At 46.8% G+C, this 25,733-nt stretch overlaps 1 protein-coding gene across 1 annotated transcript in view; it reads right to left on the reverse strand.

Annotated features, from left to right (window-relative positions):
- Positions 1-25,733, reverse strand: part of LOC124613230 (fringe glycosyltransferase) — a 656,670-nt gene that overhangs the window by 337,212 nt on the left and 293,725 nt on the right. Inside the window, exon 4 of the mRNA XM_047141908.1 lies at positions 24,477-24,519. Within this exon, the coding sequence (XP_046997864.1) occupies positions 24,477-24,519 (43 nt within the window). The remainder of the gene's footprint in view (positions 1-24,476; positions 24,520-25,733) is intronic.

The following is a 25,733-nucleotide window of genomic DNA, read 5'->3' on the forward strand; positions in this document are numbered from 1 at the left end:
ATCTTCCTGTCCTTTCTTCTTGCCAATGTTTTCTTTCTTCCCCAATTCTGTGATAGACAGGTGTTCACTTAAGAGGGAGGCGATCACACATTACCATATTGTGCACTTTCTCCACGGTTGCAGTTTTGGAACAAACTTCACGTGCTCATTTGAATTCAGTCGACAATTTTATTCCCGTTGCAATCGAAGAGACATACTACTTAAAAACATTCACCAAACTTTAATAACTTCTCCTTAGCAATAAACCGTTCGACACGATTACAAGTTGGTGTTGCATGGAAACAAATAGGCTCAAACATCGCTTAGAGTAACGCGACCACTTCACATACGAGGGAGAAACAAAACTGTCTCTCTTGGTTGCAGCGTTGTATTTATTATTTATTTAGCAATGACGCGTTTCGCCTGATTCAGACATCTTCAGATTGGATGATGATAGGTATTCCATGTACCCAACACCATCTAATATTCAGCCAATCTCAAAATGCCTGAAAGAGATGAAAAATGGTTCAAATGGCTCTGAGCACTATGGAACTCAACATCGTAGGTCATAAGTCCCCTAGAACTTAGAACTACTTAAACCTAACTAACCTAAGGACACCACACACACCCATGCCCGAAGCAGGATTCGAACCTGCGACCGTAGCAGCCTCGCGGTTCCGGACTGCAGCGCCAGAACCGCACGGCCACAGCGGCCGGCGAAAGAGATGAAACTTGACATTGCTAATAAATAATAGATTCATCCCTGCAGCCACGACTGACCAACTTATTTCTTCCTCGTGTACTTTGGTTGCCGTACCATGAATACCATGTGTTGCAAAAACGTTTTCACTTAAGTTTTTGCACAAGGCGAAACATGTCCTATCATGACTCAAACAAAGTTTTCGTTGCTGTCAACGCAGTCATTTTGCCAGGTTTACACCACTTCATTTTGCTCTCACATATAATACACTGTAGCTCATTCATAAACGCCGATGTTCGTAACTGTCCACATGTCTACTTCCTGCAACTGTCATGTGAACTTTAATATGGCATTGAGATGCAGTTTATGGTTATCTCCTGAACAACGCCTTAAAAGATAATTTCAGGCCGTTTTCAACCGGAAACGGTAAGTAGTGCACGGCAGTTGTGAAAATGTAGAAGACAAATTTTATGTATGTAACTTTTTTCTGCTTTACACTTCTTTCGCTGTATGTTGTTCTATTGCCTATTTTCTCCAATCTCTTATTTGCAAAATCTTGTACAAATGGCTATAAGCAGCTGGTAATGTAACCAGAACAATTACAGCATGTACAGAGGATAGGCAAAATAATCTGAACCGTGGTTGTGTTTGACGGCTAACAACGCAGGTGAGACACGAGTCGCGCTGGACTATGCGTGTTCAGTACGGACCAGGCAGCAGTGCGGGTTGTTTGAAAGTAGTGAACACATCGTATCTGCACCGAGGTCGACGTGCAGTGAATGACCTAACAGAGTTACAAACAGGACACATTGTAGGGGTCCGATAAGCTGAAGCGTCAGTAACCAAGACAGCCAACTTATTGAGTGTTTCAAGAGCAACTGTTTCAACAATCACGACAGCCTACACAAAACATGGAAAGACATAATCGTGTCAACGCAACAGTGGGCTCAAATCAAAACTAAAGGACAGAGATCGTCGTACGCTAACACGACTTGTGTCAAAACAACACAAAACTACGGCGACTAAAGTGACTGCAGAGCTCAATTAGTCATCTTCGAGACCCTGTCTCTATCGACACAGTCCGCCGAGAACTCCATTCATGGACGAACTGTTAAACCGAAACCATTAGTGACGACAACCAACGCAAAGAAGCGTAAAACATGGTGTCAGCAGCGTAAGTCTTGGACGGTTGATCAGTGGAAACAAGTCATACGGTCCGACGAGTCAACGTTTTCGTGATTTCCAACATCGCGCCGCGTTTACGTCTGGAGGACGTCAAAAGAAGCCTACAATCCTGAACGCTTGATTCCAACGGTTAAACATGGATGTGGAACTGTGATGGTGCAGGCAGCTAGTATTCTGCTGGTCCCATAATTACTCTCAAAGACCGTTTTACAGCCAGCGACTACGGGGACATTTTAGGTGACCAGTTGCACCCCATGATTCAAATGTTCTTCCCCAACAATGATGCCATATTTAAGGATAATGCATCCACTCACACAAGCAGGACAGTATAATCGTGGTATGAGGAGCATGCAACTGAACTGCAGCGTCTTCCCTGGCCAGCACAGTCCCCGGACGTAAAACATTATCGAACCCTTGTGGGCGGTATTGGAGCGCAGATTTCTGAGCAATTTCCGCCTCCCTCATCACTACAGTAGTCAGAAGAGGTTCTGATCGTAGTGGCATGACATTCATCTGGAGACTATACCACCATTAATGCCAGTATTCCAAGAAGCGCGGCTGTACTACGGGCAAATGGGGGTCAAACTCCTTATTAATAAACCACTCCCAAGTAAGCACAGGTGTTCACATTATTTAGCCTACCCCTGTCCGTGCGTTACGAACTGTAGCGCAGAAGCGCCTGTAGATGAAAGCGGCGGCAGTGGGCAGCAGAGGTGAGCAGCGGCTTCCTTCCGGTGGCCGTGAGGAGCGGCAGGTGTCTGCGGGTATCGCGCAGCAGCATCGCAGGCCGCCAATTAAAACGGGGGCATGCTCGCGCCCCCGGCCGCCGTAGCCTTTGTTACACCGCCTAGCAAGTGCTGCCACTACACGCCACCAGAGACGCGATTACAAGCAGGATTTCACGATAAATACAAACCGAGAAGGTTACAAGCTCAAATACACATACAACAAATAACACTAATGCTAGTATTGACTCGAGACAACCAACAGCTGTGAGAACAGCGGTTGATCCGATCAGAATATACCCTAATCTCGAACATTCTTTACAATTATCCCACCTGGAGGAGCTGGCTGTCCTTACCACTGCACTGCGACATCTAGTGCGAGTAGGACATAGGTACGGGCGTAAGGTCACCTTCTCGGTCATGGAGGCTGTTGACAGGATACAACTAAAGACCATGAATCTCCCCACCGACTTTGGCGCCCTGCGTGACCTAGTAAAGAAGGTGTTTGAGAGAAGAAACGAAACCTTCAACTTAGATGAAATATATAATCAGTCTGTCCTATCCAATGGGAGAATAGCCTACGACTGGACGAAAACCTTCCCAGAATCATACGTACACACATATTTCCCATAATTACAGAAATACAGATAGGGCAGCTAAACGCACATAATAGTAGGCTGGTCATGCAGGAGCTTCGAAGAGTGCTGGAGGAGAGGAGCCTTGATGTGCTCTGTTTGCAGGAGCCATACTCTCTTGCGGGGAATGTAGCCTTTGCTGCCATGAGCTGGCAAGTGGTTAGTTTCGGAGATGACCCGAAAGCCACCATCATAATAACCAACATGGCACTGCGGGTAACGGTGCTCTCACATCTTTCGGACGATCACTGCAATGCCATTGAACTTCAGTCACCAATTGGCGTCGTATACTTAATAAATATGTACTTTCAATACGGTACAGACATTGACGTGTACCTTGACCAACTCACGCAGGTGGCAACGGTGCTGAGGGGTAGAAAGGCAGTTGTGGTGGCGGACGTGAACGCCAAATCCCCCCTATGGCACAGTGGCACTCGAGATGAAAGAGGAGGCAAGCTGGAAGAGACTATCATGTCTCTACAGCTCCTCATTGCCAACAGACCAGGAAACTCCCCCCCCCCCCCACCTACACAGGAGGGGGAGGAGATGGAACTAACATCGACATCACGATGATGACCGCCAACATCGCTGACAATATACAAAACTGGATTGTTACTGATGGAGACACAACCAGCGATCACAACTTGATCATATTTACAATTTCAGATCGGGAGTGCCACTGGGACATAGGGTGGGAAGTACAACTAAACTATAACAAGACCAACTGGGAGCGCCTTGCAAGAGAGTTTGACCCTCCGACATGGCCAGATGATGACGAAGATATCAACAAACACGCCGAAGATCTGGTGGGCGCTCTTACCAGGGCAGTCAAGGCTGCTGTACCAACCAGGAGGAGAGCCGTTGCGGCTTCTCCATCACCATGGTCTGCGGAACTGGGGCAGATGCGTCAGTCTGTCAGGAGGGCGAGGAGGTATTACCAGCGAAATGTCGTCTGGGAAGAAAAACAAAGATGGCTACGAACATACAGGGAAGCTAAAGAGCAGTTTCAGAAGGAACTGCGAACAGTCAGGTTGGAAAGCTGGAAGAAATATGTGCACAGCCAATTGGCTATGGATCCCTGGGGCACTCCTTACAAAATAGTAAGAGAAAAAATCAGGTCGCCAATGGTGCTCTCCACTATCAGGGACGGGAACCGGATGACTGGGTCTTGGCAGGAAACTGCTGAGGTCCTCCTCCACTCCCTCCTCCCTGATGATAAAGAGGAAGAGGACACAGAAGAACAATGCCTAATTAGGCAGGCTATGCAGGCAGACTACGAGAATAACACCATGGTGTACCCTTTCTCAGAAGAGGAAGTGGCAGCCCACATAAAATTACTAAAGAAAGGAAAGGCCCCAGGACCAGACGGCATCATCGCGGAGGTGGTGCAATACCTCGCTTCTCAACTGGTGACACATTTAGCAAGAATTTACAACGAGGCCCTGCGCCTCAGAACATTCCCCAAAATCTGGAAACAGGCCAATGTTGTAATTATCAAAAAAGGGCAGGACAAAGACCCTAAAGAAGCAAAATCCTATAGACCTATCTGTCTGTTGGACCTGTTAGGCAAATTGCTGGAGACGTTACTAGCTGATAGACTGACAGCACACCGAATGCTGTGCGGGATGAGCGACAGACAATTCGGTTTTCGGCAGGGGCGATCTGCGTGTGACGCAATTGCCCTCGCATCCGAGGTCTGTGGGTCGTCTCCGCACAAGTACATAGTTGGCATCATGGTGGACATCAGTGGCGCCTTTGATAACCTGTAGTGGCCTTCGCTCTTCTCCTGCTTGCGGGAGAAGGAGTGTCCAGGGCCGCTATACGGCTGTCTTAGGAGCTATTGTATAGAAAGAGAGGTCTGGCTATCGTCCCCTAGCGAGCGAATTGGCAAGAAAATCACGAAGGAGTGTCCACAGGGCTCTGTCCTGGGGCCACTCTTTTGGGATATAAATATGGAGCCTCTCCTGGAGAGCTTGGAAAACAGTGTGGATGTGCTAGAGGCGATAGCTTACGCTGACGACCTCCTCCTGCTGGTTGGCGGCCGAAGTCGCGAAGACCTCGAACCCAAAATTAATAGGACACTAGCAATTCTTACACAGTGGTGCCAAAATACAAGAATGACTATTGCGCCTAGCAAGTCAACATACCTATTACCGAAAAGCCAACTGGCCAGGAATCCAACGGTAAGAATCGAGGGCTCACCGGTGATTCGGCGTCGAGAGGCCCGGTACCTAGGAGTAACAACTGATGAAAGGTGGAATTTTGCCAAACACATCGAAACAGTTACACAACGATCACTAGAAGCCCTAAACAATTTGATTATGATAGGACACAGCAGATTTCATCTTCCACCAGAACTCATAAAGTTGTACCATAACACCATTCTTGTTTCCATCGTGGGTTACGGATCCGGAGTGTGGGCACACAGGCTCACGAGGGTCGTGCCCGCTATGTCTGTGAGGAGGGTGCAACGTAACATGCTTCTGCGCTCCATCGGAGCGTACAGAACATCTCCAGGAGGGCCACTACTAACACTCATGGGGGTGTGTTCCCTGGACATCAAAATCCGGGAACAGGCAGCCTGGTATTGGGTGAAAAGGGGAGACGTAGAAAAGACCGAGAGCGTCTTGGGAGTGCGGGTGGGGGACAAGTTTGCAATTAAGAGGAGAGGAGAAGAGCTATGGCAAGAACTCTGGGACGCAGAGACAACAGGCCGAAGGACTTACCAGCTGCTCCCAAAGATCAAAGAACGCCTCCAACTCTCGTATTTCCAACCAAGTAAGGGACTGCTGCACTTCCTCACAGGGCATGGACCGTATCCGGCATATCTCTACCGATTCGGGAAAAGGGCTACCCCCTCGTGTGACTGCAGAGCCGAATGGGGCACTCCGGATCACGTGATCTATGAGTGCCCTGTCTTCGATGACGTAGCCGGTGACCTAAGAAACCAGCTGCCTCACAACAACACGTACCAGTTAATTCGAGACCCTACTACATTCAACATATTAAACCGCCTTGCCAGCGAGGTGTCAGCAAAAGTCCTGCAAGAATACCTCAGGGAAAATATATGAACTACCAGACATGACATAATTGAAGGCGACCCATCCCATTCCGCCGGGGCGTGGACTGGCCAATCGCCGTGACGGTAGGAATCCGCCACGCTCTGGAACAAGGGGGAGGGAGCGCCAACACCCGAAATTGACAACTGCGCACCGATTGTGACTTAGTAATAATTTAACCATTAAGTAGATAGTAGACAGAAGACCCCTAACAGAACCTGCAGCGATCTTCTTTAAGGCCAGCCCAGTGCCAGGGGCATGCTCACTGGGGTTAGCTCAGTGGGCACGGCCACACAGTAGGTTTATATATAACAACTGGCACGCCTGTAACGCTGCAGGAAGTAGCCCCTAGATTAGTTAGGTAAGTATAGAATTAGATCTTACCCAATAAGAAGCTAACTCCTCATTTCCTGTAGCAAGTAAGTTCACTAACACTAGAAATAGAAGTTAACAATGCTGCTAATATCAATAAAATGTAATGTAGATCTAAGACCCACTAATGTATTAGGTGGTGGGTTACAATGTAAGAAATAAATTGAATAAAGAAATTTAAAAAAAACGAGAAGGGGGAAGAGCTCGGTGGATGACACCGTGGAATACAGTGACTGCTTGTGGCACCTTACGTTACCACGTTAATCGATTTGTAGAGCACTGAGGGGCAGAAATTATTTTGCAAGATTGCTCTAGACGTATAACTACTTTTTATTCGATCATCAGTTTGCCTCGCTCGATGCTGCCCGCCGTGATTTCTTCAAATGGCTCTAAGCACCATGGGACATCTGAGTTCATCAGTCCCCTAGACTTAAATCTAACTAACCTAAGGACATCACACACAACCCTGCCCGAGGCAGGATTCGAACCTGCGGCCATTGCAGCCGCGTTATTCCGGACTGAAGCACCTAGAACCGCTCGGCCACAGCGGCCTTCGTGATTTCTTCTCCATCTCTCTATCTCAAAGAAGCAGCTGCACACAACGTACTCTATTATTTCTTCAGTACGTTCCAGTGCATCGTCCCCACTTCAGTTTGCGCCCTCTACGGCTCGCTGAAGTATCATGTAAGTTTTCCCCTGACGTCTTAAAACACACCTACTGCCTCAAGTCCTGTATGTCCTATCAATCTGTACCACCACCTAGTTAGTGTCCCCTCAGATTCTACGAAGAAGTTTCGAAATTTTCTTTCTTATCACTAATTTTCAGCTGTAATACCAGAATACAAACGCTTCGATTCTCTTCTTCACATTTTTCTCACAGTCCGTGATTCATTTCCTTACAACGCCGTGCTCCGGACGTACATTCTCACTCGTTTCTTCCTCGAATTAAAGCTTACGTTTTTATATTACCAAACTTTTTTTCGAAGAATTCTCATTTTGTGTTAATTGGTTGGTTGGTTGGTTGGTTGGTTGGTTGGTTGAAGAAGAAGAAGAAGAAGGGACCAAACTACGCGGTCATCAGTCCCTCCGACATGAGATTAACTAAAACTGATAAAATCCCACATTAAAAGAGGAAATTACAACATCCCATAAAATGATAAACAATTGGCAGGGAAGGAACGAAAGGACAAAAAAATGGCTCTGAGCACTATGGGACTTAACTTCTGAGGTCATCAGTCGCGTGGAACCTACTTAAACCTAACTAACCTAAGGACATCACACACATCCATGCCCGAGGCAGGATTCGATCCTGCGACCGTAGCGGTCGGGCGGTGCCAGACTGTAGCGCCTAGAACCGCTCGGCCACCCCGGCAGGCACCGAGGAGGAGTCGTGTGATATTAACATAAGTTAGTAGGTGTGTTTCTACATCACATATCGCCCCGGTCACATAAGACTGGCGCTTGTAAAAATAAACAAAGTTTGCTTTAAATAGGCCCTGTGTAACAGCCGTGAGCATTAGTTGCCTTTGCAACAGGCCATGCTGAGTTGAAGTCGCCTTTAAGGCGGCAAAGACGCCAGTATCAATACCTCTCCGAGTCTGGACGGCGTCCTGTAACAGGACTACGAGAAGCTGGATGTTCTTTCTGCGATACTGCAAAAAGACTTGGCGGAAACAAGAGCGGTGGTCACGAGAATGTACAGTGGCAAGAAGACCAGGACCCGGACAGCCGCGCAGCACTGCCTAGAGGGAAGGCCATCGTGTTTGGGATATGGCTCTGGCGCATAATACTGCATCTGCAGCAGCAATCTGAGCAACATTTGCCATCACAGTACAGGCCGCTGTGGCCGAGCGGTTCTGGGTGGTTTAGTCCGGAACGGCGCTGCTGCTACGATCGCAAAGTTCAAATCCTGCCTCGGGGATGGATGTGTGTGATGTCCTTAGGTTACTTAGGTTTAAGTAGTTCTAACAAGGAGACGGCACGACCGTGGGGTCGGGGATTTGTCCGAAATTTTGTGTGGTGAAATAAGACCTCTAACACCTCACGTGGTTAAAATACACTCCTGAAAATTGAAATAAGAACACCGTGAATTCATTGTCCCAGGAAGGGGAAACTTTATTGACACATTCCTGGGGTCAGATACATCACATGATCACACTGACAGAACCACAGGCACATAGACACAGGCAACAGAGCATGCACAATGTCGGCACTAGTACAGTGTATATCCACCTTTCGCAGCAATGCAGGCTGCTATTTTCCCATGGAGACGATCGTAGAGATGCTGGATGTAGTCCTGTGGAACGGCTTGCCATGCCATTTCCACCTGGCGCCTCAGTTGGACCAGCGTTCGTGCTGGACGTGCAGACCGCGTGAGACGACGCTTCATCCAGTCCCAAACATGCTCAATGGGGGACAGATCCGGAGATCTTGCTGGCCAGGGTAGTTGACTTACACCTTCTAGAGCACGTTGGGTGGCACGGGATACATGCGGACGTGCATTGTCCTGTTGGAACAGCAAGTTCCCTTGCCGGTCTAGGAATGGTAGAACGATGGGTTCGATGACGGTTTGGATGTACCGTGCACTATTCAGTGTCCCCTCGACGATCACCAGTGGTGTACGGCCAGTGTAGGGGATCGCTCCCCACACCATGATGCCGGGTGTTGGCCCTGTGTGCCTCGGTCGTATGCAGTCCTGATTGTGGCGCTCACCTGCACGGCGCCAAACACGCATACGACCATCATTGGCACCAAGGCAGAAGCGACTCTCATCGCTGAAGACGACACGTCTCCATTCGTCCCTCCATTCACGCCTGTCGCGACACCACTGGAGGCGGGCTGCACGATGTTGGGGCGTGAGCGGAAGACGGCCTAACGGTGTGCGGGACCGTAGCCCAGCTTCATGGAGACGGTTGCGAATGGTCCTCGCCGATACCCCAGGAGCAACAGTGTCCCTAATTTGCTGGGAAGTGGCGGTGCGGTCCCCTACGGCACTGCGTAGGATCCTACGGTCTTGGCGTGCATCCGTGCGTCGCTGCGGTCCGGTCCCAGGTCGACGGGCACGTGCACCTTCAGCCGACCACTGGCGACAACATCGATGTACTGTGGAGACCTCACGCCCCACGTGTTGAGCAATTCGGCGGTACGTCCACCCGGCCTCCCGCATGCCCACTATACGCCCTCGCTCAAAGTCCGTCAACTGCACATACGGTTCACGTCCACACTGTCGCGGCATGCTACCAGTGTTAAAGACTGCGATGGAGCTCCGTATGCCACGGCAAACTGGCTGACACTGACGGCGGCGGTGCACAAATGCTGCGCAGCTAGCGCCATTCGACGGCCAACACCGCGGTTCCTGGTGTGTCCGCTGTGCCGTGCGTGTGATCATTGCTTGTACAGCCCTCTCGCAGTGTCCGGAGCAAGTATGGTGGGTCTGACACACCGGTGTCAATGTGTTCTTTTTTCCATTTCCAGGTGTGTATTAGGACGCACTACCAGAAAAATCCGGGGAAAAATCAGTCCAAAGCTTCTTACGTGCCTTATGAGTATAAAATGTTGGTCCATTGCCGAGCCGCCGTCTGGCCTAGATGTTTAGGCCTCGGAGTCTTACACCAGAGGTCGCGGGTTCGATTCCTCCTCCGGGACTACTTCTGTTTCATTTTCTTTTGTTATTCCACCAATTATTCAAAAAGTTTCTCAAACCTACATTATCTTTAACAAATTAGTTACATTATTGAATAAAAATTATTTTCGTTTTGTCCAACAACACAATTCATAGTGGTGGGTTTTCCATTTTTAATTTTTAATTATAAGAGGGGGGAAACATTTGGTTTTTAATCAGAATAACAAAGTCGATTGGGAAACATTTAGTTTTTATATATATAATAATTATAAACAAGAACCGCAGTGGTAATTGTAAAAACAAAGTAATAATTTTTGCCACATTTTGCGCAACATATAAAGGTGGATTTTTTTTCAATCACAGGGCGTTTGCAATAAATCTGTACAAAAACATGCCCCATTGACATTTACGAAAATGTTTTGAGTTTCTGATAATTTTGAGGCAAACCAGGCATATTGAATCATGTCTCGGAATATTGGTGACGATAATTGACGGTGAATTATAGAATGAATTTTTATACAATCTTCCCGGGAATTAATTTCACGATTCTTCTGTAACAATGCGCTGCAATTTTGCAAGCAACAGGAGGAAAAAAAAGTGCCGGAGGAGGAATCGAGCCCGAGACCTCTGGCGTAAGGGTCCGAGCGCTAACCATGTAGGCCAGACGGCGGATCGGCAATGGACTAACATTTTATACTCATAAGGCACCTAAGAAACTTTGGATTGATTTTTCCCGGGATTTTCCGAGTAGTGCGTTCTAATATTTTAACCACTTGAGCTGTTAGGGGTCCTCTTTCACCACACAAAATTTCGGACAAATCCCCGACCCCATGGTCGTGCCGTCTCCTTGTAAGTCCTTAGGGACTTATGACCTCAGATGTTAAGACCCATAGCGCTTAGAGCCATTTTTGATCCACCACAGTGACATAACGAACTGTCACAAATCAGTTACTTCAAGGACAGCTCCGAACCAGACGCCGCATAGCGTGCATTCCACTGGCCCCAAAACAACATCATTTACAACTTCAGTCGTGTGAAGTGACACCTCATTGGACGGCAGGGTGGGGATATGTTGTGTTTTCTGATGAACGCTGGTTCCGCCTCGTTGCCAGTGATGGCCGTGTGTTCGTTAAAAGGAGGCTAGTTGAGGGCCTGCAATCAACCTGGCTGCGTGCTACACACATTGGACCTACACCAGGTCTGGGGTGCGATCTCGTATGACAGCACGAGCATTCTCGTCATTATCCCGCGCACCCTGACTGCCAATTTGTACGTCAATCTGGTGATTCGAAATGTTGTATTGGCATTCATGAACAGCATTCCAGGGAGCTTTTTCCAATAGGATAATGGAACCCACATGCTCTGCAGAGTGTCGACATGTTACCTTGGCCTGCCCAATCGCCGGATCCGTCTCCAATCGAACACATATGGGACATCATAGGACGACAACCTCAATGTCATCCACAAACAGCATTAAACGTCCCTGAATTGATCAAGTGCAACAAGCATCGAACTCCATCCCACCGACTGACATGCGGCACGTGTACAAGACAATGCATGCACTTTGCATGCTTGCATTCAACATTCTGGCGGTTACTCTCATTATTAATGTACCGGCGTTTCACATTTGCAATAGCATATCTCGAGCTTACACTTACCTGTGATCTTGCAATGATATTCACGTAAATATGTCTACAAATTTACTCCTGAATTCCATTACTCTGCATTAATAAATTTTTGGTGGTGCGATTTTTTCCCCGGCAGTGTATTTGCAGCCGTCTGTCGCTGGTGGTCTCTGAATTGTAGCCTGTAACATGGCGGCGTGTGATGTAACTTAGTCGGTGCATGGGGAACAGCGGGCTGTAATAGAATTTGAATTCTAAGATGTCTCTGCTTCTGCATGACAAAGCCTGACCACACTAGAGCACTCCACCGTCTGCAACAATCCGACGTCTTGGGTTGACTGTCGTCTATCAGTCTGCACACAGTCCCGACTTGGCCCTATCCCATATTCATTTCTTTCCAAAACTTAATACGATCTTCTACGCTAGCCGAATGGAACCCATACCTTGCCCTCCAACATCGCCTGACGTCTCTCCTCTGAATATTTATGTCTAAGATCAACTCGAAAGTGAAGTGTACACCACCCGTCGATACGATTGAGGAACTGTAGCAGCGAATGATGCATGTCACGATTTACTAGGCGATCCGAGGATGTTTGATAGAATTCGTAACAAACTGCAGCGATAGCTGCAGTATTGAGTTGAAATGTGAGGGCGAGACAGGGGCAAGCTCGAAACAGGTATGAACGATAGATGAAAGGCTGCTTCAAGCAGTACGGTGCTTCTGTTTTAAGTCGCCAGTGGCTGACATTTGCGTGCAATTACATGCGGACTTAATCGAAAAGTTTACATTTCTACTAACTATAGGAGTATTTCATACTGAAGTCAGTGGCGACTGGTAACAATACATTCCCAAGTATCTCGACAGGGCTCGTAAGCGCACCGGCGTTTAGTGAACGTTTGTGCTTCAACTATCGAATATTTTCTTTATTAATTATGACGCACCATGTCGTTACTCGACGAAACTCTTAGATATTATAATCAATACGCTATACAGGATGTTTGAAGATGAATATACGAGCTTCAAGGCTTTATAGAATATATTACATTCAACTTAGTTATAAATAATACGTCAAATGAAAGCGCAATTCAAACAGCTTTTATTGCAAGTGTTCAGTGTGAGCACCCATCTTCACATATCAAGTCGATAATAGCTGAGTTGTTCCCAAACCTTGAGCAGTGTGTCTGGAGTAATTGTTGCAACAATGCTGTTGGTAAAGACGCGTAGATCAGCTGGTAGCGGAGGCACACACATCTGATACTTCATGAATCGCCGAAGGTAAAAATTGCCAAAGGTAAATATCGCGTATGAACGTGGAGATCACAATCCGCTCTGTCATCCGGGCGCTTGCGGCCATCGCAGCGGTCTGGTACAACGTTATTCAGCCATTCGCATTATGCCAGCGAGGCAGTTGTTCATAAGAAACTGAGAAAAGTCCAGCCAGACACGACGGATTGCGGCAGGAGTCCTGCAGGGCTCTGTTTTGGGTCCTGTCCTCTGTACCATATACACGAATGACATCCCTAGGCAGTTGCGTGGAGAGATTGCTCTCTATGAGGGCGACACCGCAATATACAGAACCAGTCGCAGCCGCCTCCTCCACATACACTGCCACCTCCAGTGACATCTCGACAAAATAAACCACTGGTGCAACAGTTGGAAAATTAAAATCAATCCTGCAAAGTGCCAAGCGATCTATTTTACCCCTAAGATCAAACTCCCGGATCGCCAACTCACAACTGACGGCCGAGAGCTAACCGGGAGAAACTCCATCATTTACCTGGGGCTCGACATAGAGCACCGCTTAACATGGAACTGGCACATCACTACTGCTGAAACAAGGGCTGCGCCCTCTTCTGTAAGCTATATCCACACTCCTGAAAGGTGATAGTATAACCATCCAATGCAAACTACTACTCTGGCGCCAGCTCATACTTAAAGACGTCCTATATGGCTCGGAAGTATGGTCTATGGCGTCAGACAACACTTTCCCGACTGCAACGTCTCCAGAACAAAGTTTTCCGTGTCATCCCTGGCACGGGCAGATACGTCCCTAAGACACACACACACACACACACACACACACACACACACGAAACGACCTAGGCCAACCCACCTTCTACACACTTATTCAGCAAAAATATACGAAATTTTACGAAACTTCACAAACTTCGCCCCACTTTCTCATACAAAATTTAGGAAACTAAATTTTGTATGAGAAATTGGGGGCGAAGTTTGTGTAGTTTCGTAACCCCAATCCCTCATTGAGATCCATCTTCCTGCCAACTGAAGTTCTGCGGTTCAGCTTCTTCCAATTGAGGCAAGAACAAAAAACACCGGTTATAGTTGCTTCACCGAAAAAGTAGGCCCCATAAACATTTCGCTGGTATGGCACAAGAATCATTCAATTTAAGGCACTCTCTATGGAACATTACCATCCCGTACGTATTTGCTAACCCCCCCCCCCCCCCCACTCCAGCTGCGCACAGAGTGTGTGTGTGTGTGTGTGTGTGTGTGTGCGCGCGCGCGCGCGCGCGCGCGTGCGCGCAGAGGAGGGGGAGGGGGGTGAGGTGCATATATTTCCACTTAGCTGAAATGTCAATTCATCACTGAAGACGACAGGATCCAGAAAATCTTCATCGTCGTGCAGCAACAATTCGTTTTCAAAGTAGGCGTTAGAGCTTGTAACAGCTTCAAACGACAAGAAAAAAAGTTGTAAGCGTACTCTTAAAATACGAAAGCAGATACTACTACAATCGCTAATTCACCACTAATTTCTTGGGGCTACTCTTTAAAGACTCTCACTCGTTCAAGATGTTCTTGAATCACTTTTCGTCGTTTCATTTTCTTCGTTTGGCTTACAGTTGTACCAACAAAATTTTGAATTGTTGTTTCATTTGATGTACCTCATTATTTATAATTTTAAGTTGAGTGTAACAAATGTTACAACAACTATAAACTCTGATATTCAGTTTGAAGCACCTGGTATATTCATACGTTCATCCAGTGTAAGCGACCCATATTCTCCTCAATTTACGGTATTATGATTTCCTAATTCATAATTTGTTATTTGTTGACAATCACTTCTTTACGGAAGAACCATAACCGGCTTCAGCCACATTGGTCATCTTGAGCGTCATTTAGTTAACAAATGTTCACGCGTTGTCAAACTCAAACATTTGTTCACTAAATGTTGCTCTTAGTACATGAAGATGGCCAATATGGCTGATACCGGTTATGATCGTTTCGTAAAAAAGTGATCGTGTCAAAAAATGAACAAAAATTATGAACTAGGAAATCACTGTCTCCTGAAACGGAATGTTGATTTTTTTCAGTTTCATAATTTGTTATTTCGTGGGGGGGGGGGGGGGGGGTGAGGGGTGCAGTGCAGTGTACAATTTCAGTCCATTGTTTTGTTGAAGATTTCATTTCGCTTTCACCCTGAGCCACCGCCATGCTTCAGATTCCTGCAGGCGCAGCTCTTCTTCCACGGAACCATTACGGCATCCGTCGTTAGCAGCTGACCCCCGATAAGACCGCGTGACCTCGCAGCTCTTTTGACCTGCGTAATAACAGCGCCCTGCACCGCGTACCCTACGAAAAAGCACCGGCGAATAGCGCGCGCACGCTCGACTGCGTAAAAACTCCGAACGTGAGAGTTGCCCGCGCGGGGGAGCGGGGGGTACCGCGGCCGTAATTACGGACGGGCTAATTTTACGACGTGATAATCGCTGATGTACTTCTAAACGCTTTATAACGCCGCCGCCGTCTTTTTTCCCGGCTTTTATTCCCGGCGGACAGTCACCCTTATTAGGCTGCCACGAGCGAGGGTAGAGGCGACGCACGAGGGCCTCTACATCGCTTGTTGACCTTGGCCGCCGAGGCTACCCCCTTTTTATAGGTCCCCTCTGCGCCGCCGTATGAAGTTCCAATCGCGGCCCACGGGAAGCCGACAGCGCCGGCACCTCGGCAAACGTTTGCCTTATTGACGGAGCGCCGGGCCGCTTCGTCGCAACACACGGCGCCTTGTCCCAGGCCACGGCCGCACTAGCTGCTATCCTCCGGCCGTTTTTCCTTTTTTTGGCCCTCGTCACGATACGATGACGCGCGATATGAAGGTGTCGATAAATTCTTAGCGAGTGACTTAAGACGGCGCATTGATTTCTAATTATGCTGGCATACTTTGGTTTCACGGCTACAATTGCCGCTCAAGGTGCTGCAATATTTATTCTAGCAGAGCAGGCAGGCTACGCCGCTAGTACATTGGCGTCCAGAAAGTAACGACCAAATTAAGTTCCGCATTGTGTGTGACTACCAAGTAATTTATTTATTTATTGTTCAGCTAATTCAATCTATACAATATGTAGCCTCTTTAAGTTATTAAATACATTTTAAGAGGTTTTTCCATGCATCTCTGTCCGCTGCCGTCTTCCGCCAGTTGACGCCCGCAACTTTCCTAAGTTCCTTATCCCAGCGATCAGGTGGTCTCCCTGGTGGTCTTCGTTTTTCTCTGCAACTCTAAAACTTATTTTGTCTATCTTCCATCCTTCGTTCTTGCAATATGTACTGCGCACTCGCATTTTAGAGTCTTAACCCGTTCTATAATATCTTTTACTCCTGTTATTGCTCGAATATCTTAAAAAAAATGGCTCTGAGTACTATGGGACTTAACATCTGAGCCCATCAGTCCCCTAGAACTTAGAACTACTTAAACCTAACTAACCTAAGGACATCACACACACACACACACACACACACACACACACACACACACACACACACACACACATGCCCGAGGCAGGATTCGAACCTGCGACCGTAGCGGTCGTGCGGTTCCAGACTGAAGCGCCTAGAACCGTTCGGCCACAACAGCCGGCCGAATGTCTTCACTTTTCTGTCGATCTTTCTTAGTGAGACCTAACATTGACCTTTCCACAGCTCTCTGAGCAATTTTAAGTTTCCTTTTGAAAAATTCATTTAAAGTCCAAGTTTCATACCCATACGTTAAAACCGGGAGCACACACTGATAAAAAACTGTCTCCTTTAAGTAGACTGGTATGTTAGATTTGAAAACTGTTGCATTCCTTCCGTAAGCCCTCCAACCCATTTTAATTCGACGAAAAATTTCAAGTTCCAAATCCCCTTCTGTGTCAATTAATTGCCCCAGATAAACGTATTCTGTAACATTATTTAGCATTTTGCTGTTCAATGTTACTTGTCCTGCAGCTACCCACTTATTATGCCTAACCTTAATTTTAGAATGATTTATTTTAAGTCCTACTTCCTGACGACGATATTAGGTTAGGTTAGGTTAGTGTTGTTTAACGTCCCGTCGACAACGAGGTCATTGAGACGGAGCGCAAGCTCGGATTAGGGAAGGAGGGGGAAGGAAATCGGCCGTGCCCTTTCAAAGGAACCATCCCGGCATTTGCCTGAAACGATTTAGGGAAATCACGGAAAACCTAAATCAGGATGGCTGGAGACGGGATTGAACCGTCGTCCTCCCGAATGCGAGTCCAGTGTGCTAACCACGACGACGATATGTTAAGTCTTTTATAGAGGACTGCATTTTCATCTTACTGTTAGCTAGGACCACTATATCGTCAGCAAATCTCAGGTTGATGAGCCTTTTACCATTTATCCTTATTCCTCTGTTGTTCCAAACAATTTTGGACATAGCCATCTCAAGAACTGCTATAAATAACTTCGGGGATATAGGATCGCCCTGCTTTACTCCTTTTCCAATGGGGAAATTCGCACTTGTTTTTCCCATGTTGATAGATGCTACAGACGTGTCATAGATGTTGCACAATATGTTTATATATTTTGTTCCTACACCTTGCTCAGCCAGTGCTTGTATGACTGCAGTGTGGGTGACAGAATCAAAGGCTTTTTCGAAGTCAATGAAGGCTATGCATAGTGGCATTTCGTACTCATTGACTCGACTAATTACCTCACGCAGTGTGTTTATATGGTCAATTGTACGGAAACCACTGCGAAATCCAGCTTGTTCTATGGGCTGTGCAGTCTCCACTACCATTTTAATGCGACTTATCAGGACTTTAGGGAACACTTTATATATAACAGAAAGGAAGCTAATGGGGCGGTAGCTCTTCACATCGTGAATACTTCCCTTCTTATGTAGGTAACTTAGCCATACACAGGAAGAACTGCTACGGTAAAGCACAAACGGTAACTGAAAAGAAATTCGCAATGAGACGAACGGAAATAACACTTTTATTCAAAGACGATAATTACGCTGGAGTCACTGCAATTCATGGTGACCCCTAGACATTACTGAAGGCGGGACATGGTTTTTAATAGGATGTGTAATCACCGCGGACGGTAATGGCTCCTCGCAACGCGCTCCGTTGCTGGGCACAAGCTTGTTAAGGAGTTCTTGTGGTAGCGCGTCCTATTCCTCCATGAGCGTCACTGACGACTGCTGGACGGTCGTTGGTGCATGTGGATGCGCTCAATCAAGTTCAAGTCGGGAGAACGTGAAGGCCAGTCCAGTCACCGAACATTCTCTCATTCCAAGTGCTCCTTCAAATGCGGTGTTCGATTCTGTCGCGCATTGTCGCCCATAAAAATAGTGAAGGCCGAATGCAGCATTGGAAAGACGCACATAGGAAAAGGGTACAGAGTCACAATAACGTGTACAGCGAGTGTAACGTGTCCAACGATTTGGGAGTCAGTGCGTCCATGCAACATCGCCCCTCCATGCACCGTAACATCTGGACCACCAGAACGATCATGACTGACAATGATGGACTTATCCTCATATGGAGAGAGGTGGAAGCACGTAATGCACCAGGAACTTTGTCGAACGTGATTGGTTTGGTGGTCCATGTGTTACAGCTGAGAGGAGGAGAGTGTTGTGCGAGTGTACTGACCTCCACATCTTTACACACGGTACACTCACCAATTGTACACTCACCAATTGTGACACTGTACTCCTTCACTGCGTGCTTCTTTTCAGAAGTGCATTCAGTCCTGTCTTCACTTTTATGGGTGAAAATGCGCGATCGCATCGAAGAACGTAGATGGAGGAACTCTTGGAACGAGAGGATATTTGGCGAATGCGCTAGCCTTCCCGTTTCCCTGACTATTATCTCATTGAGCGCATCCACATACACCAATGACCATCGAGCAGTTGTCAACCAACCTGTCAGAGGAATGGAATGCCCTAGCACAACAACTCCTTACCAAGCTTGTGGCCAGCAAGCGAGCACGTTACAGAGCATGTACTGCCCTTGTGGTGATCACGAACCCTGTTAAGAACCACGTTCCGTCTTCTGGGAAGTTCAGGGCACCATCACAAATCCCGGTTACTTCAGAGTGATTATTGTCTTTGGATAAAGTCTCATTTCTGTAGGTCTTATTGCGCATTTCTTTGGTACGTCGTTTAAGAGAAACAAAACAGGTCAGCTTGCTGACGATATCGCGGTCATTACATAGCAACACAATGTCAACTGAAGACGACCGGGAGAAACAATATAAACGAATTATTGTAGTACTAGTCTGGACTTATTTAATAAAACTGTCTGCCCCCGGTAGCTGAATTGTCAGCGTGATGGATTGTCAATCCTCTGGTCCCGGGTTCGATTCCCGGCTGGGTCGGGGGATTTTCTCCGCCCAGAGACTGGGTGTTGTGCTGTCATCATTATCCTATCATCCTCATCGACTGCAGGTCGCCGAAGTGGCGTCAAATTGAGAGACTTGCGACCGGTCTGCCCGGCGCGGGGCCCTAGCCATACGATTAAATTAAATTAAAAAATTTAATTAAACTACTGAGGACTTTTACTGAATCTCGTTCCTCGATAATACACACTAAGGTGAAAAAGAGAAACGACGCACCACGAAGGAACTATCCGAATGGCACAGAAATCTGTAGATGTTATGCACAGAGAAAAAAGAATACAATTTCCGAAAAATTGGATGATTTATTCAAGGGAAGGAGCTTCACAAATTGAGCAAGTAAATAATGTGTTGGTCCACCTCTGGCCCTTATGCAAGCAACTATTCGCTTTGTCATTGATTGATAGACTCTTGAGGATATCTTGCCAACATCTGTCCAGCTGGCGCATTAGATCGGGGAACAAAACGGGGCGAAAAGTATCGTCGACGTGTCACTGTGCTGTAAGAGTGCCGCAGATGACAACCAAAGGGGTCCTGCTATGAAATTAAATGGCACCCCAGACCATCAGTCCTTGTCGTCTAGCCGAATGGCGAGTGACAGTCAGGTTGGTATCCCAATGCTGTCTCTGGCGTCTCTAGACACCTCTTCGCTGGTCATCAGGGCTGAGTTCGAAGCGGGACTCGTCACCGAAGACAATTCTACTCCAGTCAATGAGGTTCAAGACCTAAGACCTAAGACTTGTCTGGAGACGCCCCAAACACCGATGGGATACCAACCTGACTGTTCCCCGCCATACGGCCGAACGAAGAGGAGTGATGACCTGGGTTGCCATTTTATTTCATAGTAGGATCTCTTTGGTTTGTCACCTTCGGTACCCTTACAGCACAGCGGTCCGACGACGACATTCTACGCCCCATTTTGTTAGTGATCATGGCAAGCCTTTGTGGGCTTACATATCAGCAATATGATGCCCACCCGCACACAGAGGGTGTTTCTACTGCTTTCCTCGCGCTTGCCAAATCCTACCTTGGCCAACAAGGTCGTCGGATCTCTCTCCAGTTGAAAACGTCTGTAGCAGTATGGGCAAGGCCTTCCATCCAAGCTAGGAATTTTGACCATCTAACGCACCAATTGGCCAGATGTTGATGCGACATCCCTCAGAAGAGCATCCAACGTGCTACCAATCACTGGTAAGCCGAATAATTGCTTCCATAAAGGGCAGAGGTGGAACAGGTCGTTACTGGTTTGCTGAATATGTGAAGCTCTTTCTCTTGAATGTACCATCCAATTTTTCTGATATGGCAATCATATTTTTGTGTCCACACACATAACATCTATCGATTTCCATCCCATTCAGATACTCCTTCGTGGCGCGTTGATTTTTTCCTTCCTTAAAGTGTACAAATACTATGTATTCGTTACATTTAACCTCCTATTGATAAGAGTCCACATCCCCCGTTGGCGTTTTCCCCTTTACACCAAATGCAGCACTTTCTGACACCATGATTCCCTTCTGACTCCCTTTTTTTCCTGATATGGCAGGATGCTGTTCTTCATTTCATACCAACTTGCGGTAATTTTAACGACCTTTAAACAAACTCCGCTTGCGCAAACTGTGTCGCCTGCTGTGTTATTCTCTGCAACAGCACATCATATAGTTTTGTTTGGATGGCCATTTTCCGCACCTGCTACGAAATCAGTTTTATACCTTTCTCCGCTTTCGGTTTTTTCCCATTCTTTTGATGGCTCGCGCAAGACCGAAGGTCTTTTAATCATTACACTATTTCTGTTCTGACACACAGATCAAAATTTCTGTAATACTGTTCCGGGGTTGTACTTTGAATACACAGAGCCCCTCTATATAGGGCACTACTGGACTATAGGGGAAACACACAACTCCCGGGCCAATTTTAAAGAATACCGTACCTCAGTAGAGTCGAGTTTGGTGGGAGAAGATATTCTGTAGATACGCTCGTTCTCCACGCCGAGCCAGTAAGCGTGATTGTGCATCCCGCTGTCCAGTGTCTTGAGCCTGCAGTAACGAGCGACTACGGTGACGCTGCAGATGCGGCAGTGGGCAGCTTAGCATAATGGCCTTCCGCACTGAAATGCGGATGTCATTTCACATTCAAGAGAAATAAAAGTTCACCCTCACGATGGCTCTTCTTGTTGTCAAGTTACCTCGTTGAAGAAAATGATTGTCGCAGCGCAACTTGTATTTCGTCGGCCTTCACAGACAAGGGATCTAAGAAATTATGTGACAAAAGAAAAGGAATAAAAGTGACGTAAGTTCCAAGAATGAAGGATGTAGCACACCGGGCTTCGGAACAACACAACTGAAATGTGACAGTTTTTTTCGTAGTAGTTTTTGCTCTGAGTTCAGAACAACTGCACGGAGTTACTCCCTCAGCGATGACGTGGCGCCGCCACGATCGCCAAACAGCAACTGCAAATTTAGTTGACAAGATTCTTGGTGTGACGAACATTAGCGATAAAAATACAGCTACTTACAGCAAAATGAGCACACGAAAAACTAACACATTCGACTGTGACAGCACCTTTCAATTATCTCGCTGTCTTACATCGAGGATGTTTTAACAACATTTGGCGGTTTGACAATTTTCTTTGCATCTTTTTTAAGTCATCAGTCTTCTGACTGGTTTGTTGCGGCCCGCCACGAATCTCTCTCCTCTGCCAACCATTTCATCTCAGAACAGCAATTGCAATCTACATCCTCATTTATTTGCTTGCTGTATTCCAGTCTCGGTCTTCCTGTTCAGTTGTTATCCTCTACAGCTACCAGTAGTAAGTACCATGAAGGTTATTCCCTGATGTCTTAACAGATGTATTATCATCCTGTCCCTCTTTGTCAGTGTTTTTCACATAGTCCTTTCCTCGCCCCTTCTGCGGTGAACCACCTAATTGCTTACCTTATAATATCAGCTAATTTTCAACGTTATTCTGTAGCACCGCATCCCAAATGCTTCGATGCTCTTCTATTCCGGTTTTCCGACAGACCATGTTTCACTACCATACAATGCTGTGCTCCACAAGTACGTCTCAGAGATTTTTTTCTCAAATTAAGGCTTATGTTTCACACTAGCTGCCTTCTCTTGACCACGAGTGCCCTGTTTGCCAGTCCTAGTCTGCTTTTTATGTTCTTGCTTCGTCCCGTCTTTCCCTGTAGCTTACGCCTATTTTTCCCATAATTTCAAACATCTTGCAGCATTTTACAATATCGCATTTAGCTGAATACCGCGGTGTTCCATTGAAACGGACAAGGCTGATTTCCATCCGTATTCTTACCCATTTTCAGTTGAGTCTCGTCTATCGTGATGTCGACAGAACGCGTATGTTATCCCTCCTTACAAGCCAAGTTATCATTTGTTTATCATTTGCATATTAAACGGCAGTCTCGTATTCAAAGATGATTTCACATGCAATCTTCACTGTCAAGTCTTCAGTCAATTCCTTACATTACTAAAAGCGAATACCGGGATGGTTCCTTTGAATAGCCACGGCCAACTTTCTTCACCAGCCCGAGCTTGTGGTCTGTCGCTAAAAAACTCGCTGTCAGTACGATATTAAACGATAGTCTTACTTCCGTCCCTTATGGCTTCTATTTCCTGTTTGTGGAACTTTCACAGCTGCCCTAAAACATCAGTTTTATCAACAGTGAACAGGCACACAGACACTCCATAGCAACTTAGTACGAGCCCGTGCTGAAGCTGGGTATTACGTGGCTAATAATCCTGTCCATTTGTCGTTACATCGCCCTCTCCTTATGATTTGGAGTAATGTGCGATTTTCGTTCACATCCGTTGCTGGAGCACGCAAAAATGCATGTACGACATATTATGCTCGCGTAACGCACCATCTGCCGTGAAATATTCCAGCTGTATTTAACAGCGATGTGACCACACGCATCACAAACGCCCCACGGAACCAGCTTAGGAGTATTCGAATTGCGCCTTTATCTTCATAAACCGTGTCACTGGTGCGTGGAAATGTGCCTGATACTTTAAGTGTAACAGCCATAAAATTATCAATGAGGCAATATCCTTCAGTTAATAGATTTACTCGCATCTCTTACTTCATGTTTTCATTACAAGTTTATGACATTATCTTCGTGCAGCAAAATAATCTGCAATTTGGAATACCGTCTTTTTTAAGTTAATGATTCCATTTCCCTAAGGAAAGTTACGTTGTATGTTTGGCGGAGAATGAAACCCAGTGCCACCCCCAGAGCCTTTTTTCGGAAACATTTTGCGAAAACTCTGAATCAATTTCACAATTTTACTTAGAAATAACAGTCTAGATCAAACAAATCACGTGTATTGCACTCCAAAGTTGCGTGTCACTAGTTGACAGCATCTAGAGACTTCTGAAGTTCCTGCTCCGCCAATCCGTCTCCACACATCAAATTTGAAGTGCTGTCTGAAGATGGTTCGCCTTTGGACTGAAACCAGTCAGAAATAAACGGGATTTGTTCTATCTAGATTTTTTTTCTAAACAGAACATAGCCTTTTCCTCTTGCGTAGCATCAAGCGATCCATGTGTCACCACAAACTGAGCTTTATAAATTATTTTCGTTGCATACTGCATGTGGATTTGGGATCCAACCGAAGACGCTGTTGTGTTCGGGAATTTTATACCACTATTTGTCCTTCCCGTTCCGGACAAAAATTCTGAATACTTATTTCTTAAATTACCAGAATACCCACTGGTTATATCTAGATCGTCGTTCTTCGCACTAACGTGCCTTAGCGATCTCTGCCATGGTAGCAGGTAGTTACAGCTACAAGACTACATCAGAATACGGAAAGAGAAAGTTGAAACTCCTTCATAAAAGGTCATTCCCATTATCGTCTGTGAGAAGTAACGCTAATTATTCCTAGGCATTATAAGAAACAATCTAAGACACAAAAACTCACCTGTTATGCGAAGAGGAACAGTTCGTGTTGATCATGTGACCATCTGCAAAGAAAAGGAAAAAAATGAGTGTTAGAGAGCAGCTTTTAGTAATCATTCGAGACAAGACATTAAGAAAGCACACGTTAGCCCTGGCGGCAGAGCGTAAATAGGATGGGGCGGCCGCTTCCTCGCCCTTCTTCCCGCGGAGTGACATGGCGCTCGCCGCACCTGCCGCAGTCAGACTTCCGGAGCCGCGTCCTCGCCGCTCTTTTGTTTCCCCGCCAGAACTGCAATTACCTTACAATGGCAGCTTCCTGCCAGCTTACGTCACCAGGTCTCGCTCCGAACACAGCCCGCACAAGCTCCCCAAGCAATGAGGCGGGAGGACCTCAGAAAGGGCGCGACCGGCATGCCGACCTTCACACCGCCCGGTGTCACACAGTCGCCAACTGCTGTGTCGCTAACAACAGGAAGTATTCTCTTTTCATCCTGCGACTATTCTGACACATAAAAACCTCTCTCATTGCAAAGAGCTCAATACCACAGCCTACGAGAATAGCAGAACAGTGGAGTCCCCTTCACATGCTTCGACGGCGAGCTCATTAGAGAAGGAACGCAATCTAGGAATAGCACACGATTGGGAAGGAAATCGGCCGCATCCTTTCCTAAAGACACAAGCCGGCCGCTGGTGGCCGAGCGGTTCTGGCGCTACAGTCTGGAACTGCGCGACCGCTACGGCCGCAGGTTCGAATCCTGCCTCGGGCATGGATGTGTGTGTTGTCCTTAGGTTAGTTAGGTTTAAGTAGTTCTAAGTTCTAGGGGACTTATGACCTCAGCAGTTGAGTCCCATAGTGCTCAGAGCCATTTGAACCATTTGAACCTAAAGACACATGTTGATGATTACCCTAATCTATTTAATGAAGCTACGGAAAGCCTAAATCTGGATGTCTGGAAGGACCTGAACCTTCGCCCTTACGAATGTGAGTTGGTTTGGGAGAGGGGACCAAACAGCGAGGCCATCGGTGCCATCGGATTAGGAAAGGATGGGGGGAGGAAATCGGCCGTGCCCTTTCAGAGGAACCATCCCGGCATTTACCTGAAGCAGTTTAGGGAAATCACGGAAAACCTGAATCAGGATGGCCGAACGCAGGGTCTGAAGCGTCGTCCTCCCGAATGCGAGTCCTGTGCCTTTACCACTGTGCCACTTCGCTCGGACATGTTGTAAGTAGGCTGTTTAGGTTTTTATGTTGGCAACGCCACATAGCACTCTATATGAA

Source organism: Schistocerca americana, chromosome 1, assembly GCF_021461395.2.
Source record: "Schistocerca americana isolate TAMUIC-IGC-003095 chromosome 1, iqSchAmer2.1, whole genome shotgun sequence".
Lineage (NCBI taxonomy): Eukaryota > Metazoa > Arthropoda > Insecta > Orthoptera > Acrididae > Schistocerca > Schistocerca americana.